The sequence below is a fragment of the Pomacea canaliculata genome, linkage group LG3 (genome assembly GCF_003073045.1).
Source record: "Pomacea canaliculata isolate SZHN2017 linkage group LG3, ASM307304v1, whole genome shotgun sequence".
Taxonomy (NCBI): domain Eukaryota; kingdom Metazoa; phylum Mollusca; class Gastropoda; order Architaenioglossa; family Ampullariidae; genus Pomacea; species Pomacea canaliculata.
The window spans coordinates 30,852,081-30,870,875 of NC_037592.1; the positions used below are offsets into that span (position 1 = coordinate 30,852,081).

Below are 18,795 nucleotides of genomic sequence, written 5' to 3' on the forward strand. Positions count from 1 at the left end.
TCCAGCGACTTTAAGATGTTTATGTTTATGTTTACACAATCACAGCAATGAGAATAGCAAAGGTCATTCATTAGTAAAAACAACACAACTAACAATGTGAGCAGATGATGCCGTTCAGTTTGTTTGTGACTATATAGGATACAGGTCTTCTAGGTTCTGTTTCTATAAATCTTCTAGAAGACTTAAAGTAAATTAACAGTGTAGAGAAAAATCAAAGGGGCTGTAAGTGGTTCATCGTGTCTAAGCCATGACAGAAACATACACGACATATAAAACCAGCCCCAACCACACCTTAATGAATAAAATATCCAATACTCATCGACTGTGAGCTGGCAAAGAAAAAATTACTAATCTGTTAGTTTATTTAACGTAGAAAGGCCTGTCACCTAATATATAGTTGTTATGTATTATAGGTAGACGGGTGGTAAAAGTAGAGAAAATGAAATAAGTCGCAGATAAACCGCGATGTGAGCAGGTGTCATACTCAGAATGTGTGTCCCGATATGAAATTTGAACCTACTGATCAACACAACAGAACTGCACCCCCTAAGTTTCTAGTCGACGGTTAAATCCGTGATCTAATTTTAAATCGAGCTGACTATAACGTACCAAACGGCTAAACGGAAATGTAAATGGTATAATCAGCATTGCAAAACAGCGTCAACACTTTATTTTTTATTTTTTTATTTTTTCAGTCATGACTCAGGAAAGAAAGCATAAAGCCAGCAAACAGAACGTCGAATCTAGGACGGATACAATCATCCCATTGTTGTGATAAACTAGAAATCGCTAGCCTATTCTCCCCACTCACCCCGCCACTTACTCTTACACACACACACCCACGCATCCCTCTCGACACACAAACACGCGCGCGCTCCTCTCCCCTTCACACCTCGCAGTTCAGAGAAGCCTAGCGGACATGCAATAATTCTCCACCGTCCTCGCTCACATCAAACAAGAGGCGTGACAAGAGCCCGCGCCTTGTCTTCTGTCACACACACACACGCACTCTAAGCTCACCTGCCTAGCTGCACCTTCTCGCCAAAGGTGTGTCGCCGGCCTATCGGGAACGTTTGCTCGATACCATTGCCTTTCCGCCTGTGTGTCGCCATCGGAAGCACAGATAACTCGGCATTTGCGGATATTGTAGCCTGAACACTTGTTTTACATCAGCAGCCACGAGCCTGTAGTCTTCACGAACTTTTTAGTCGACGAAAATCAGTCCGATTCTTCAAAGAATGACACTGGCTTTGAGATCTTTACTTTTCGTCGGATTTCCTGTCCTCGTGTTCGTGATGGTGACGGAGGTGACAGGTGCCTGCGACCCAAATACTGGACCTGCGGGCAGCCTGCGGTGTATTAGATCCTCCATTTACAACAACCAGTCGCAATATGCAACCTGTCTCACAAACAGCTACATTATGCTCAAGTCGAAGGGTGAGTTGAAAATATCTTCCTGTTTCTGTTTGCTTGTTGTCGGTCTGCTCGTATGTCTGTCGCCCACTGTCTCAGTATTTCTGATCTCTGGGGCTGTGTTTATCTGTAAGTGTGCCCTCCTCTCTCACTATCTTGCTCTCACTTCCTCCACTCCCCGTCTCTCTTTCTCTCTCGTACGCACGCGCCCACACAGACATACACAACAAAACAACTATTCATATTCTCTAAAAGTGAAAAAAAAATCCATATACTAAAGAAGCATAGATAGAGATTGTGTGTGTATGCGTGCATGTGTTTTGTCTATGTGAAAAATCCTAGTAACAGATGATATTGAAGAAATGAATAATAACTTCTATAAGATCGTAAGCTTCTCTCATCTTTCCGTTGAAACAGGTTAGATTCATTATTCTATGGTCTTGCTTAGAGAACAGAAATACTCGAATTTTACATTTAATGATAAGAAGGAGTGGACATTCAACAGATACTGTCCAATATAACGGTCCTATAAACTGAAGTGCGTGATACAGTCAGATATTCTACAATGAATGTCCGGTTAAGACTGCGCCTTATCTACTGCATGACATCAGCTCTTCGTGTGTCCGTTCGTGTGTGTGTGTGAGTTTGTGTTCACAAGAACTGCGCACTTGATTATTTACATATATTTATTTCAGGTGACCACAGTTGTTTGTACAATAATCCTTTCTGCTACTACCAGTGTATGCTGTACGTATATGACAAAGAGAGTGGTATCGTATATCAGGACTGTCAATGCAATCCGGATACTTACCCAAACAATCCTCTTCCAGCAGAGTGTTACAGGTAACAGCTGAAGTGACTTTTTTCTTTCTTCTTTCTCTTTCTCTCTCCCTTCTTCTCTGTGTTTTTAATTATCACAGTTAAGCCTTTATATCGTTATATAAAATCCCATCCACGTTAGCAAGCCTTCTACAAGTATTGTATGATTGTTTCAGGCTGTTTGAATTATAATCAGTGGGATATATAAAAAGTCGGTATTAGTATAGATGTCATAAGACTGTATATCGTTTAATCTCAAAACGAAAGGTGGTGGTGGGGATTTAACGCAAAACTTGAAGCATTGAGAAGTTATTTTAATTAGAAGGATGTTTATTTTCATTAAGGCCTTTTTTGTCGATGTTGATGTTGATGCTGTTGCTGTTCGCAGTCCATCCGGCACGGACTGTGGCTGGTACCTGACATGTTTGGAGAGGAAGCTCAAATGCTCAGGGGGACTTGACTCTTACGTCATGGCGTTTTCCCAGAAGTTATGCGCCCTTGCTGAAGAAAATGCTGCTGACGTCACACAGACTGGACTAAGATGGCTGAACGCCACCAGAAAATGTCTCCAAGTAAGAGACACTCTTCTTGTCTTCATGGACGTAATAAATTTATATAAGACAGCACGAATAACTTGGGATCTTGTTAAAGAAGGGTTCAGTTTATTTTACGTTTTCTTCACTCAGTCCGTCTCGGTTACTCCCTTTTTCTCTCTGTCTTTCTCTCTGTCTCTAGCACCAACATTTGCGCACATAGATGCTAAAACAGAAACGAATGACAGGATCAGTTAAGTTTACCATTTTACACACATACACACGCTATTTAACACGTTCTGTATTAGATTATCAGTGTTGTTTACCTGTCTTTTTGCTGGAGCAAGAAATAATCTAAAGGGTTTTGCTAATCACGTGGTATTCATGTGCGTCTCATCTTTTATGCTTATGTAGTTTATTACAGAATGCAAAATATTTTTTGAAAGGCAGTCTTAGAATACATCATACCGAGGTTTTTTTTTCAGGGTTTTAATTATCAACATGCATAGTGATTTTTCAGCAGGAACAAGTGGGATGTGGAGGGGGGGGGTTCTTATTGTTGTTTCTTGTTCGAATGAACGTACTATCAAGTGCATACAATTTTGAGTTCAGCCAGCTTAAATTCTACCAAAAAATTTTTAAGTTTTCAAGCTGAAAGATCGCGAAAAATATCCACTTCATCATATTTTGCCACAGGGTATTCCTTTTGTCGTTCTGAGACAGACAGGTTTTCGCAAACATAGTGTCATAGAAATGATGGATAGAACCATTTACCATGGGCGCCTGGGGTTGACATCATGTCGTTAAACCTGTTTTCAGGTGGAACTTGCGCCATTGCTGCTTCCTTTCGAAAGTTTTACGTGCGCTAATGTCAGCACACATGCATACCAGAAACAGGCCACGTGCTACTCAAACCCGTATGTAGGTGAGCCTGGACTATGCAGCGTCTCGTCTGCTGACTTCTGGAAGATTTTCTTGGCGACCAAGAACGCCTTGGGCTTGAAGTTTGTGGAAAGCCTTCTGGGACTTTTGAGAGTAAGTATTTTTTGAGTATATTATAGTTGGAAAAACGTTCGCTGTTTATTTCTGTGGATTTTTGTGAAAAGATTGTTATAAATTACACAGGAATATTATTATTATTAATATTATTAAAAAGTATCCAGTATATGACTAGCACTTATATACTTCTGAATTAAGAGCCCCCTGATACAATAAACACATCCCAGCTCTAGTTCCCTCTCAGTTTTCAAATTTACCAAAGCACAGTGCCGACTTTCATGTTTTCAGACTTTGATGGGAGAGAACTCGTGTGACAAAATAAGATTTCCGATCAGTCTAGTACGACTTCCTTCCCTTTAGTCGCGTTACTGGTCCTTTTTTTTGAGGTGTTTTAGCCAGACAGCGACGGTTGTGACAAGTGACAGATTCGTGCCTAAAGGCTATATAGGGCACAGCTGGGTGTCATTATTAAAGACCTGAGACGTAGGAAAGGAATAATTATTTTGGTAAATGGCACATGCCTCATCATGTAAGGGATCATACTCGATCCCAATGCACGTATCACGTAAAGAAATGGTCTACAGAAAAATTAAGAAAAAATGATACGAAACGAACAAGGATCAGAAAATAAATGGTGTATTAGGAGAAAGCAAGTAAACAGAGTTAGAAACATCTGGCATTTAGATCAGAATTGTGAAAATATATTTGGGTGATGAAAACCGGGTACGGTTGAACAAGTGTCAGACGTTTAAGTTATACGAAGTGTTCAAATCAAACAAATCAATCTAAAGGAAAACTAACAAAATAAAATAAATAATAACAAAAATTAAAGCAGTCTTGTCTTTTGTTTTACAGACCAAGTCGCAATGCAGTGGTGGGCTGCCCTTAGACCCCTCCATGAACGTAATAAACATCCGCCTGCAACTTCCCAACCTCTCCCGCCGTAAGCGAGACGTGTCCTCCGTGTCCAATGCCGTCAACAGCAACGAGATTTCAGAGGAGACGAACGAGATTTCAGAGGAGACTCCCGTCGTCATGGCGATCAGACGCAAGCGTCACTCTCGTCACGTGCCTGACACGAGAGTTCCACGTGCTGCCACCGACGTCGTGTGGCAAGGGGAAACAATCCAGCAGCGTGATTACCACAAGCTGGCCAACGAGGCTTTTCTTTCTATGAGCAGACTGATGGGCTGGGACGACCAAGAGGTCATCGGCTTTGCTTACGCGAAGGAAACGTCGAACAACACCGTCCTCGACATGTCGCTTCTGTTTGCCGACCGACACGCTTTCAACCTGCAGATGCACCCATGGTCTCCCAAAGCGAACATCCTACAGCTTGTCACCGAAGCTGGACAGGCTTTTAGAGCCAACGGGGCATACCTAGTTACCGGCAACCAGAAGGCCTTGGTGCTAAAGTTTCAAGCTTGTTCTGACATTAACTGCCAACAGGTGCTGATGAGTGTATGTCCTACCAACGCAGGATCAGACTGTGGCGACAACAGCGTCAACGGACCAGGTGTGTAGCCCCGAGGTGACACAAATGTCAAAACACTGAAGAACCTGGTTCAAGGCTAACTTTAACACGCTGTACACAGCTTGCCTCTGACCCAATAGACATTGTCAATTCTGACCTAATGAATTGCCATGGTGACTGAAATATTTGTGGTCCTTGTGAAAACAATAGCAAATTGTTCAGAGCCATAAGAAATTTTTTTTTTTTGAAGAAAGGGATTGTTGAATTTAACTTAACAATTTACGCTTTGCAAGATTTCAAAAGTCTTCAGTTTTACAAGTCAGACTTAGTTCACACTATGTGTGTTTTAATGTGCTGTTTTAGCTGTAAAATTTGTTTTAAAAGTTAACTACATCGTCTTTACTGTTACCTGTTTTGAGTATTTGATGTTTCTAACATGAATTTAGCATGAATGTAACTTATGCATTTCGATAATTCATGCATACAATTGCCAATGCTTTATTATGTTGTTCTGTGTATCAGTTTAAGTATTTACAAATCACACACATTAATACTAAGCTCAAACATCTGCTAATAATAAGTTCTGCATTTAAAATTAAATAAAATTTAGCAAAGGATGAAAATTACATGGCAGATTGTAATTAAAAATATAATACTAAATATACTGAGATATCATTTACTGAGCAAGTTGTTTGATGCGAAAGGTAAGAAATGAGTTGAATACCAGCATAGCTTGTTTTTTTTTAAAACTGATTATCATGAAAAAGACAATTGGATAAAGGTTTGATTACACAGTTCATTAGTTATGTGCTTTTCATTGTGTAAACTAATGTGCTAAAATTAAGGTTAAAATAAATATTTTGTATATAAGAATATACTATTAATTCAGTTAATACAGTTAACTGTCACTTTGCCCATCGCGGTGACGATCTATTGTTTGCATGTAAGCAGGTACAAGCTATAAGCTTTTATCCGTGTTACTGAAAACGTTCACAAAATATTTTGATGTAAAAATTAGTACATGTTAAGAAAAATTAATTTCCTCTAAAACGTTTAGTAAATATACAACCAATGTTTCCTAAATGCTACTTTAATATTTTAAGGCAAACAGTGATTCACATTTCAAACTGTTATTGAAATGTTTTAAGTCAAAGGGTATTATATTTATGCTGTATTGATTAATTATCATTGTTAAATTTGTATTATGTAAAATCATATTTATATTTATCATAGCAGAAATAAAAACTGAACAGTGGTAATTAATCAAGTGTTAGAAAACCTGTGCACGTGTACCTTTAGGAAACTGCGCACTGACAAAGATTATTTGCGACAATAATGGATTAGCCCAATCCACGGAGACCAACGCTTAGTCTCTTGCGAAGTTCTCCACTGTTAGTCTCGGCGAGCCTGAACAATGAATGTAACTAAACCGGAAGCTTTGTACACTCCTGCCTCGTTTTAGGAGATAATTTGAAATGGGAACAAACCGGAAGATTTGTACACTTCTGCCTCGTTTTAGTAGTTACCTGGAAAAAATCGTCTGCCAGCAGTCCAGTAATACACGTTCGTTCCCAACCTCAGGTACCCAGGTAGAGATGGGGAAGGGAGAGTAATTGATGCGAAGTAATTGGGGAGCTACTGTGTGTGAGAGAGAGAAGATGATGATGTAGGTGTGGAGTAAGTAGCTTTGAAGTTTCCTACGATGAACAACATTATCCTTGTCTTGTCCTTATATTGTAACCACCACTTGCTCTATTTTTGTAACTCGGCATACTTCACAAGCATAACTGCACATGTAAAGTTGGTCGTCGTCGTTGTCATTGTCATTGTCAACATACACTGCATAACCCTGTTCTCACAATCTTTCACATCTTTCCTACCCACACATGACAGACTCAATCTGAAAGTCAATCTCAATCTGTAAAATGCAACAGAAAATAGACACATAGGTCAAACGTGTGTCACACACGACAGACAAGGAAGGATCAGGTGCAAAATATATCTGGCTAAAGACATATTAATTTTGTGTTCATTAAGACTAAGTTAAGCTTAACGCAAACACAAAACAGACATCTACATGTCTGCACAGTCAACACAGCTGTAAAATAGCTATTTGACACTTAAAAGGTCGGGTAAGGTAAACCAGAGAAGATTGACACAATCTTCATAAAAAAAAAAAAAAAAACTGGCCCCGAGAAAGGTGTCGTCTCAGGGCCTCTCACAATGGCCGAATTATGTTATGGGGTTTACTCCTTTTGAAATATTGACTACAGTTGGGCCCTAGGTAACTGTGAGCCAGAACACAAGGTAGTAGGATCGTTGCTTTGGCATAAGTTGTTACTGGCTTTGCCACATTTACAGTTAATGTGTATGGCACAGAGTGAACTGGGCGTGTAGTGGTATTCTTATAAGGCTACTTTGTAGCAGGAATATCTATTTTAAAGAGCTTAATGCTTTCCTTTCAGCCCCATGAAGAAAAAGGAGAAGGTATTCCAAGGAGAGGAGTTTCCAACTTTCTGATAGACGTATAAGAGACTAAAGCCCGCAGCACACTTTCAAGAATGTACCTTACGATGCCAAACATAGCAATCCTTCTGACGGAAGGATATAAACTCTCTGCAAGTGAACTTAGACAAAAATATTATTTAAAAATGTTATACGATGAGTTCGGTTCTCGTCAGTGTCATGAACGAGTGTTTATCTAGTGCTGCGCCTTTTGATTCAAATTAAACTTGGATAAAATCCATTGTGCACATATTCTGACAGCGGAAAGTAAAAACTGGTAAAACTGAAGGTAAAGACTGACTGCTAAAAACATTATGAGTTATGAGTGGTTGTAAAGACAACACATTCGTGAAAAGTGTAAGTAGTTAGACAACAGACAGGAAGACTCAAACTATAATTATATACATACGCAAAACCAGAGAGAGAGAGAGAAAAGAAGAAGAAGAAGAAGAGGAAGAGGAGGAATTAAATCTGTACGATTTAGTTGAGAATGAAAGTAATATTTTTCTTCTTTCATGCATTCAAAGTCTAAAATTATGCATACAGTATTGGCTTTCTATCATAGGTTTATATCAATATATTCCATTTTTTAATGAATAATCATACGATCTAGACTAAGAAATTACTTTTCACAGTATTTTTTCTAAATTCGTATTTATTTATCAACTTCTGCAAAGCATATTCAGCCCTTAGTTCTAAAAGTACGAGACACAGTGACTCCAAAAGCAGACAACTATATCCCGGATGAATCCTCACTTGGATGTTATTCCCAGGTCGACAAATAATATTTCTACGTGTCAGATTGACGATAGAGATATTTTTCTGCGCTCAGTATGTGTTTAGGGTGATCACAACAGTCGATGTAATCCATGTGACACAGCCTTTACACCCGGGTAGCAAGCGGACAAAATGTTTTTCAGATCCTTTTACTTCGCTCCATGTAGCCTAACCCCAGTGCTTGCGACACAAAGTGGGTTTCTCTGAACAGACTTGCACCGGATATCCTACGCTGCGGATTGTTTCTGTCGTCGTGCAAGCTGATGAAAATGCTTCTTTTTCGCTTTTCTCATTCAGAGTCAGTCCGTCCAAAAATGTCTGTATTCTTTTGGACGCTATGGCTGATGATCCAGTACCCTCGAATTGCTAATGCAGTGTGCAGCTCTTATGCCGGACCTGCAGGATCATACGACTGTTATTTATCGTCTCATTATACTGGTTACCAATGGGGTACCTGTGTCACGGATGACTACCTAACACAGAAGTCGAAAGGTAAGGCATTTTGAAATGAAACGACAGTTTTAATGAATGAGATATATTAAAAAATTTAATAATCTACATGAAATAAACTATTGTATAACTTTAAACCACCTTCATTCTACTCTTTGGTTATATTTAAAATGCATATATATTATTAGTTACTGTAATAAAAGTAAAGAAAATTGAAAGAAATATTTTCTGCTAAATATTGAGTGCGCCTGATCCATATTGTTCAATTGTTCCCTTCTCATTCCATTTATAATATTTTAAAACTTGTATTCTTATTGTACTGTGCTGTCCTACTAAAGTGATACAAAGCCTGTTGTAGGGACTGCGATAGTTTAACTCTTTCGAGAGTATAAACTGGTTGCAAAATCAACGCTCCATGCACGTTCACTGTTGTCACAACCGACGTGTGTAGTAGGGCTGCTGTTTGTCGGCCGAGACCAACACTTGAATGTCACTGAAGTTTTGTACACATCTGCCAAGTTTTAGTATTTAACTGGAAAAATCGTATTCCAGCGGTCCATTAATAAGAAATTCGTGGTTGTTACAGGCATGTACGCGTGCAGAGACTGGACAACGTACTGCTACTTTCAGTGTATGCTTGAGTTGCACGGTGTTCTCAGCGGAAATGTCACAGCTGACTGCGCCTGTGACCCACAACAAAGCACTGTGTCACCTAACTCCTACCACACAACTCTGTCCCCAAAATGTTATAGGTAATTGTCTGTGTCTGTGTCTGTGTGTGTGTGCGATTCTTCAGGCATGAAACTACGTATATATATACTGAATTTCTTCGCTCAAAATATTATCCACATTAATTATAGGAAGAACAGATTACATTTACTGAAGTGGTTGTAAGCAGGCCGAGTGATAGCATTTTGAGAAAGACTGCCATAAGAGCGAAGATTTTGAAACATTGAGTTTCACCATGGAATACATTTTGTGAAAAGAATACTGAGTAAATGGAACAGTTTAAAATATGGTGAATACTTTTTAATTGGCTCATCATTTACTATTATAGATTCGTAGTAATGTACTCAGCAGTCCATGGTTTCTTTTTTATCAAAAACTTGCTAATGCAAAACTTAGTCTCATAAAATTCAAAATTGCCGTTATGTACAGTGATACCTCGGTTCTCGAACATAATTCGTTCCGGGAGGACGGTCGAGAACCAAATTGTTCGAGAACCGAAGCAATGAAACCCATAGGAAATAATGGAAACTGGATTAATTCGTTCCAAGCCCCAGAAAATGCCTATTTACTGGCCTAATTTGTATATAATATGTAGAAAAACATGAGTCTCAACAAGAAATAAGAAATAAAAGTGTATTTATTAAAACAAAAACAAAAAATTATATTGTACAGTACAGTACAGTAAATTGTGTTTCATTTACGGTACCTGTACCAACCTTTATGGCAGGAGGGAATGAATGTGGAGGGAGTAGGGAAGGGGGATGGTTATTGTTTTGAAGGGGAGTCCTCTTCAATAAAAACAGAGGGTAACTGCTCTTCGGGTGTTTCTGTTCTCTGTATCTTTGCTGAGGAGAATCAGAATCTTGCTCTGCAGTTGCTTGTCTGATTTCTTTACGGAAGAATTTGTCAATTGTTTGCTGTTTTTTTCTCCTCTGCACTCACACTGATGACGCAAGCAAGGCGCGCTGGGCAGAATGAACGCCATTCGACTCAACTCGGCTCATCTCGGACGTTCGGATGTTCGAGTTCCAAATATTTGTTCGGATTCCAAGACAAAATTTTCTCGAATTTCCTGGTCGAATACCGATTTGGTCGAAAGTCAAGGCGTTTGAGAACCGAGGTATCACTGTACTTCTTTCAGATCGCAAGCAAAGAAGTTGAATACGCATAAATTTTGTTTGAATGCGCGCTCGCACGGCATGTTGTTCTTGTTGTTTTTCTTGTTGCATGTAGCCCCTCTGGTACCGACTGCAGTTGGTACAGCAATTGTCTAGAAAAGAAATTCCCGTGTGCCAGCGGATCTGACGACTATGGTATCGCATACGGGGAGAAGTTCTGTAACGCATACTCCAGCAACTACAACACCTTTTCTTCTAAGGGACGGCTATGGGTAGACGCTGTACGCAAGTGTCTCCAGGTAACACAGTCTTAGATCCGTGACGTGTACCTGTACACGTAATGTGTACCTGTACGGCTACATGTGCACGTGACCTCCTGTCTTATCTGGCAACAGTAGGCAGGAGCTTGCAGTAGGCTAGACACGGTCACCACCATTACTGACTAGACACGACATACACCATCTTTTGAGTCGAGTACCTTAGGGCCTAACTGTAACCCAAAGAAAGATTTCTCTCTTACCCAGTTCATTAATGGCCCATAACTCCAGTCTCCACTCCCCTGAAGCCAAGTTGCTCAGTTCTCTCCCCCACTACTCGGTTCCACTCTGTTCAATGGAGTTGTCCCCGTTACCTCTGTTTGAGGCGCGGAACTTGATTTACTGACAATGAAGGTCCGTGATGTGAGCACATAGTTCTATAACCCCGCCCCTCTATTGGCATTGTGAATATGACATTGTGTGCCACCTGATGTTTGCCCCATGTCGTAATCTGTGTGACTATTAAATGTCATTAAAAAAAACTAAAATGTTATATTTCCTTTGCTTTGTATTGAATACACAAGAAAGGATAAAATAAAGCAAATAATTTGTAGGATATATATATATCAAGTGAGATCGAGAATAAATATATAAAGTAGCAAATAAAGAAAAACACAAGTAGATAAAAACAAAAAATAAAAGTAAGCAAAATCAAACAAATTTAGTAAGTAACGTATAAACAATTAATAAAATGCGACATCTACATTTTCAGGATGGATGACAGAAACAGCCCAGGTTTTCACGAAATCTCTGTCAGTAGCTCGTTGGAATAACCTTGACAACTTTAGACTGTGTTTCAGAGCAATAGTGTATCGCCATATTAAAATATCTGAGGAATACAAGTTTATTTTCAGCTAGTCATTGTTACTAAACGGACGTAAGGATAACCAGTCAGCTAGTTACACGGGTTACCGTTTATATTTAGTTATAATTGTTCTTCTACTTCTGCAGCAAAGCGAAGTTGTCACGACTATCGCATTTGAAAAGGGACCTGACATTATTCCGTGCTTACAGACATTTATTTATTGATGCAGATGGCACTGGTACCTTTAATGCGAGACTACACTACCTACACGTGTGCTGATGTCAAGTCCTACGCCTTCAACTCACATGCACCCTGCTACTTGAAACCCGGCTCAGGCGCTCCATCTTTCTGCCAGCTGCCACGTGAGGACTACTGGAGGGTGTTTTGGACTATCAAGGGTGCTTTCGGATCAGCCTTTTCCAACTCGATGTACGGAATGTTTGAGGTAATCTTACTGTTTTACATACTCAGCTTACACTTGAAATATTTTCAAAGCATATAAGGCCGTGCACTCTAATTTCTTTAAAGTATGTTTAGAGGCATGTTTAATTAATAAATGTGTTTGTCTGAACTGACTACAGAAAATTAAAGTTAAAAAGCCAATATCAATTTTAGGACAAATAATTTTAAAAACTGTTTGGGAAAAGACTTTCTCTTTTTTGATCGATTTTAGCCAAGGTGTACTTATTGTCAAAGTTACGCATTACGAGCATAAGACATTGACTTTGTACTTTTCTGCACTTTATACCGTAATAACAGAGACACAGTCTGGACTTGTCTTAATTTATTCTCACCAATTCAACCAGTACAATATTTTTTTACATATGTGAGGCTTTCGGAACAATGTTATGTTTTATCTTTTTAAATGTGGTGCATTTCCAGTTGCATTCATTTAATGATGTGTAGATGATGTATTGGAAAAATATGATGTCCCACACATGCATGCTCTCTCTCTCTCTCACTCACACACACACATATCAATAAAACAAGTAATCATACCTAAGAGCAAAAGAAACCAAATAATTTCTCAGGTGTCCAAAGGATGTCTGCCAGTCTGGAGCAATCAACTCGGTTCCTACATACAGCAGCTGAAGATTCGTCTGCAGTTGCCTGCCTCCCGTAACAAGCGAGATGTGATGTCTGTGTCAGAAGCTGAGCACAGGGCTGGCTTCACACTCAGACGATCAAACCGACCTCATATTAGTCTTTCTGACAAATACCTTCTCACCGACTCAGACCTGCGGCCAAGACGAATCTTCAAGCGCCAGGCAATGAATGACACAAGCAACTGGCAGGGCGAGAGTACTGCGAACCTCTACTTCCATAATCTGGCAGGCACCACAGCAGACACCATGGCCAAGCAACTCAACTGGAATGCTACAGGCGTCACGTGGTTTGCTTATGGACAGGCGGGGGATAGCGGCACTCTGAACGTCTTCATCCTACTGGCTGACCGTGTGGCCTACGACTCCAACTACAACAGCTTGTCTCCGAGGCCCAACATGACAGATGTGGTGATGCAAGCTGGCCAGGCCTTCGAGAATGGTGACATCACGATTGAACTGGAAGGAAGAGTGGTTCAGCCTTATACACTGGATGCCTGCAGTGACGTGGAATGTCAGCAGGTCTTTTTAAACGTGTCTGCTCCTCTAATTTTAGGGCAGGAGACCAATCACGCTATGTCACGGAAGATAATGTTATTCCATGTTCTTGTATCCATCTTCTTCGCAATCATGCTTTAAGACGCAAGTTAAATACCCTATATATATATAGCTTTCTAATTAACACCAAACATTTAATTAGTTGATTTTTTTTATTTTTCCTTAATCTTTCCAACTGATCACCTTTTGACACCATCATGGACACATTTTTATTTTTTTAGAAATAACGAAGTTTCTGACGACTTTGTCATGTTTCTGTGGCCATATATTAATATGATAAAAGCTAGTTACATAAAAAATAGTATTCTTTTACTTTCTGCTTGACCTGCACGCTCGTGCATATTATAAAATTATATCTACATATATTATAGTTGAATATGCTATTATTAGTCTGAAAGATGAAACATTTCGTGTAACGGTTTATTGTACCTAACACAGCCTCTCTTGTGGCACGAATGTATTCACGTGACACAAACCAAGTGACGTACTGACATCCATCAGTCCAAAAATTGTTAAAGTACAAATAAAGAGCAACAAGCATGCAAATTTAAGCTAACATAGCTTGAACGATCTTCATACACGCTGGACAATTTTCAGATTCACATCTACAAAACATGTTTCGACACCATCACCCAAGGCAAAGGGAGATAACGCTATTCCACTAAATGACAAAGGGCATAAAGCAAGTGTAGATGTACACTCAGCTAAGCGGTTGCAGAATATTTATTAGTGAAGCTGTCACATTTAAGTCAGATGAGACGATGAGAAGAAGCTTTCAATGAAGTGTCCACAAGGAGTTAGAGAGAAGTCTCAGTGTTCCGTGAACATTTTTTTCATTTGTTTCTGACAAGTCTGCGCTTCTAGAAAGGGAGAGATGAGGTAGCCAACAATCTGAGTACAAAGATCATATGGGTAGATGGGTAGAAATCAACTATTACCAATCGTACAAAGTTTGTGTTTTTCTATTTTTTCTCTTTTATAATGCAGAAAATGTAAATTCACACTCACCGCATGAAGGAGCCAAGTGTTCACAGTTTTGTTTTTTAAGATTTGATGCGTGAAAAATGTTGATTAGCAGACCAAGGGTAGGTTGAACTCTTACTAAACGAAAACACAGATACATCACGGTGTTTACGACACTTTGCAAAGAAACGTGTTTGATTTATTTTTCTTATTGATAAATAATTTCAATTTTAATTGTTTTCAAAGTCACAGTTGGTGTGCCTGGTGGGAGCGAACACACTTTCAGTGTTGACAGGATAAGCTGACAATGTACTAATCATCATGCTAATTTATTGAATATTGATTTATGAATAGCGTTTGATATGCATTCAATATAATCTAAACAAAATTGTGTAGTAAATATCCTATGAAGAATGAAATGTAAATACGAATATCTATAATCCCTTTTTTCTAATCTATTAAGCAGAAACTGCATTATTGAATTCTGCACAAGACTGGATGTGTTTCTTTTTTTCGTGTTTGTGCGGGGTAGAAGATTGAATCTGTGTGTGTGAGGCAGATTTTAAAGTAGCCACGGAGTTTAATTTATTTTGTTCTGCAATAATCAGGGGATTATCTTTAAAAAAAACATCAATTCACAACAAATCCATCGTTGCCGCCAACGTACATTTTGTGCTCTTGTTTACCAATCTTATCAGCTTTGTTTACCACACTAAAGTTTCGTTTATTAGTCTTTTTCTGTCATAAAAAGATTCCTATCTAAAACTTCTATATTCCCTTCATGAAACTCCTTCATTTTTTTTAAACAAAACTTCAGACATTACCTGCAAAACTGGTCGGTGTCAAATTTATCAGGTATTTTTTATATGAATTTATGCAACCGGAAAACTGTATTGTCTGCTGTCTACCTGTGAACAATCAGCAGGTTTCATAACAGTTTCGTGCCTGTCTAGTTTCTCATCCACACATTGCTCCATTCAGTCAAGTCTGACATCATCAAGAATTGGTAAATGTCAGTTTACAGTCAATTAAGCTTCAGTTAAGTGTTGAAATATCAACATGTAACTTTTCCAACTCTAAATTAAATTCAACAGTCTTTCCGATACTGCTGGACTTAATGCTCACCTCTATCTTTAGAAAATGCTCTGATGCGCTGTCCGTAAACCAGAATCCATCTTTACACAAGCACTTTGATGTCACACAACGAGAAGTTCACTGACACAGATTGAGTTTTAGCCTGTCTTCATTTATCAGGGTAAAAGCTACATCTCATCACTATGAACAAAACATACAAATAAGTATACATTGTCTTTTGAGATACAACAGAAATCAGTACAAAATTCTTTGTCCCACACTAGAACATCGCTCGCACGGTGGATCCCGCCAATAAAATCACAATTCTTTACGGTCATGACATTCGTTTTCAAATCTTAACAAAAAAAATTCTCCGAATACATATAAGCTACACTCTTTTTGTGTTTTACATCATTAACGTGACTAACATGTGTTGCAAACAAACACAATTATTGTCTTGTTTAAGTACAGTACCCCGGCAACAAATTTGTTAGTCGGCGATGATAAAATAGTAACCTCGGTATTCGGTGATTGAATTAACTTTTGTATGCCTCGTATTAGACGGTGGGAAGACGGTAACCACCACTTGCTCTATTTTTGTAACTCAGCATACTTCCCAAGCATAACTGCGCATGTAAAGTTGGTCGTCGTCGTTGTCATTGTCATTGTCAACATACACTGCATAACCCTAACCGTGTTCTCACAATCTTTCACATCTTTCCTGCCCACACATGACAGACTCAATCTGAAAGTCAATCTCAGTCTGTAAAATGCAACAGAAAATAGACACATAGGTCAAACGTGTGTCACACACGACAGACAAGGAAGGACATGGAGCAAATTATATCTGGCTAAAGATATACTAATTTTGTGTTCATTAAGACACTAAGTTAAGCTTAACACAAACACAAAATGGACAACATCTACATGTCTGCACAGTCAACACTTGACTCTTTAAAGCAGGGGTGGGCAACTTCTCCGGTCGGCGGGCCGGATATGGGGAAATGAAGTCCTTGGCGGGCCAGATTACTGGATGCAATACCTTAATCGCGTATTTATTACATATGCAAGGAATAAAGTGTTTAATGTAAAACTCCTGTGCAGATCGACCTCTTGCAACACGGTCATAACCCAATCTCTTCAGTAGACCAACTTTCCTTTCCTGTCAAAGATGGACAACATCCGTAGTACTACTGCCATTTTCTGCCATGGTAATTGCATTGTATTTTCCACACATCTAAAAATACTTCCGGTAGTAGTGTCTTTCATTGATTCCATTGACAGCAATTCTTCTGTGATTTCAAAGTTTCTGAATGCCTCGTACAAAGATGAGCGACTGTGCAGTGTCATCGATGTCAGTGCTTTCATCGAATGCCAAGGAAAACAGCTAAATGAAGGTACCCGCCTTTTCAGTTGTGATGTCAGTCTTCACAATTGCTTCAATGCGGCGAACCCCCAGTTCTTCTCGACAAACTGACTTCTTCAAACTCTCTTCTTTGTTGTGGACAGACTTGATCAGCTACATGGAGCATGCACTTGTTGACAAATTCACCATCACTGAACGATTTGCTGTGCTTGGATGTTGTATGCGACCACAAACTGGCATGAATAGCAGCTTCTGGCTACTTTGGTTTTTACGACACCCGCTCCACGCAAGCTCAACTTAACGATCTCGTGGTTTTCAGGGTTTCTCAGCAAGGCACAGTCCGCCCGACGCAGTGAAGAACGCGGCCACTCAAACCTCAAGTACCGCTGAGCGGCTATGTTTAAGACCACCTTGCTCTCACGTGACATGCAAATGTCGGGTAAAGGCCAAGTAAAGCGAAGGCGACCATCGCAAGACTGCTCGATGCTATAACCAGTGCAAGGCTACGCAATAATCATGATACCAATAACATATGCTTCTTATATATTAATATATTATATTGTCTTTTGTATTTGAAGTGTTGAGTGCTTCTATATACAATGGGGTTTTTTTTGTTTGTTTGTTTGTTTGTTACGATCAGCTCGGCTTGCTTGAATGAGGTCGATCGATCATAGGACAACTCGACGCAAGTCCTTTTAGTCTAGTTTTGACACAGCAAATAGACAGTAATACCAATACCAGATTTGGGCAGCTAGTTTTGATCTTTAGTAAATAGAAGAAGCTATGTCTACACATGCAAAAAGTTGCTGCTGCTATTTTATTTTTCAATAGCTCCCTTTGTGTATCGCTGGTTCAGATTGTGTGAACAATTAAAATATTTTACGTGTCGAATTCGGTAATATATAGTGGGATCGACCAATCCTGCCGATGAGTGGGAGGTGGCGAGGTACAACATTGTAAACAATGAATGTTAATATTACATTAGCAGTCTTCAGCTCTAACAGTTCAAGTAACTAAACTAATCTAATTAAAAAGCTTGTCATGTATTAATGTCAAGGCACGTATGCGCTTGTTTGTTTAATTTGATAAATAAAATCCGTAGAAAATCAATGTTTAATACTTTCTAAAGAAAGCACCACTTTTCGGCTTTTTGCTTGTTAGAATTGATAAATAACATCCGGGGTCGCATGTGGAATATTTTTTTCCCCCGGTCGCAATAAAAATTAGGTGAATCGATAAAATTTTTTAGGACTCTCCGCTATTATTCGCAATCAATCCCAAAATTGGCTTTTTGGGGGTTTTGTTAATTGTATCACCCCTCCGCTTGTAGCGAGGACAAATGTTTCACAAAGAACCTTATTTCGAGAATGCAGACGCTGGTCTTCTAGTGTGCTGAATGATTGAGCAGACATTTTGGTGGGGTTTTTTTTTTTTAATCAAAACCAAAATCATGAAATCGTGAGTTTATGTGTTTAGGCTTTTTGGTGTTATTTATTTAAATTTGACTTGTATACATATAGTTACTTAATTGTAGTTACTCTGTACAGACGATCAACACCCACTCGCGCAGTGATTAAAGAAAATAGTGCACTATCCACGTATGTCTGTGCAAGCTGTAATAATTTGTACCTAAAAGTTCTGTGTTCCTCTCAGCTGTTAATTTAATTTTGTAGTATGCATAGACATCATTGCTCTTGCTGAGAGTCGGTCTGTCCTTACAACAAGACAGCACACGTACCCTCGATCGCTTAATACCAAACTTGATTCAAATAATTATAATCTTGTCGACATA

The 18,795-nt window shown here is 39.1% G+C and overlaps 2 protein-coding genes across 3 annotated transcripts in view; both read left to right on the plus strand.

The window, feature by feature from the left end:
* Positions 1-229: 229 nt before the first annotated feature.
* On the plus strand, positions 230-6,496 carry LOC112559788. Its single transcript, XM_025231194.1, has 5 exons — positions 230-1,437; positions 2,109-2,256; positions 2,621-2,804; positions 3,585-3,800; positions 4,620-6,496. Exons 1-5 carry the CDS (start codon positions 1,239-1,241, stop codon positions 5,286-5,288), a joined length of 1,416 nt encoding a protein of 471 aa, XP_025086979.1. The 5' UTR covers positions 230-1,238; the 3' UTR covers positions 5,289-6,496.
* A 2,028-nt stretch (positions 6,497-8,524) lies between these two features.
* Positions 8,525-18,795, plus strand: part of LOC112560292 — a 19,873-nt gene continuing 9,602 nt past the window's right edge. The window contains exons 1-5 of one of the 2 annotated variants that reach the window (XM_025232053.1): positions 8,525-9,012; positions 9,557-9,722; positions 10,933-11,116; positions 12,169-12,384; positions 12,971-15,045. In XM_025232053.1, the coding sequence (XP_025087838.1) occupies positions 8,784-9,012; positions 9,557-9,722; positions 10,933-11,116; positions 12,169-12,384; positions 12,971-13,681 (1,506 nt within the window). In that variant the 5' untranslated portion in view covers positions 8,525-8,783 and the 3' untranslated portion in view covers positions 13,682-15,045. Of the gene's footprint in view, positions 9,013-9,556; positions 9,723-10,932; positions 11,117-12,168; positions 12,385-12,970; positions 15,046-18,795 lie in introns of those variants that run through there. The other variant, XM_025232054.1, reaches the window with a different exon arrangement.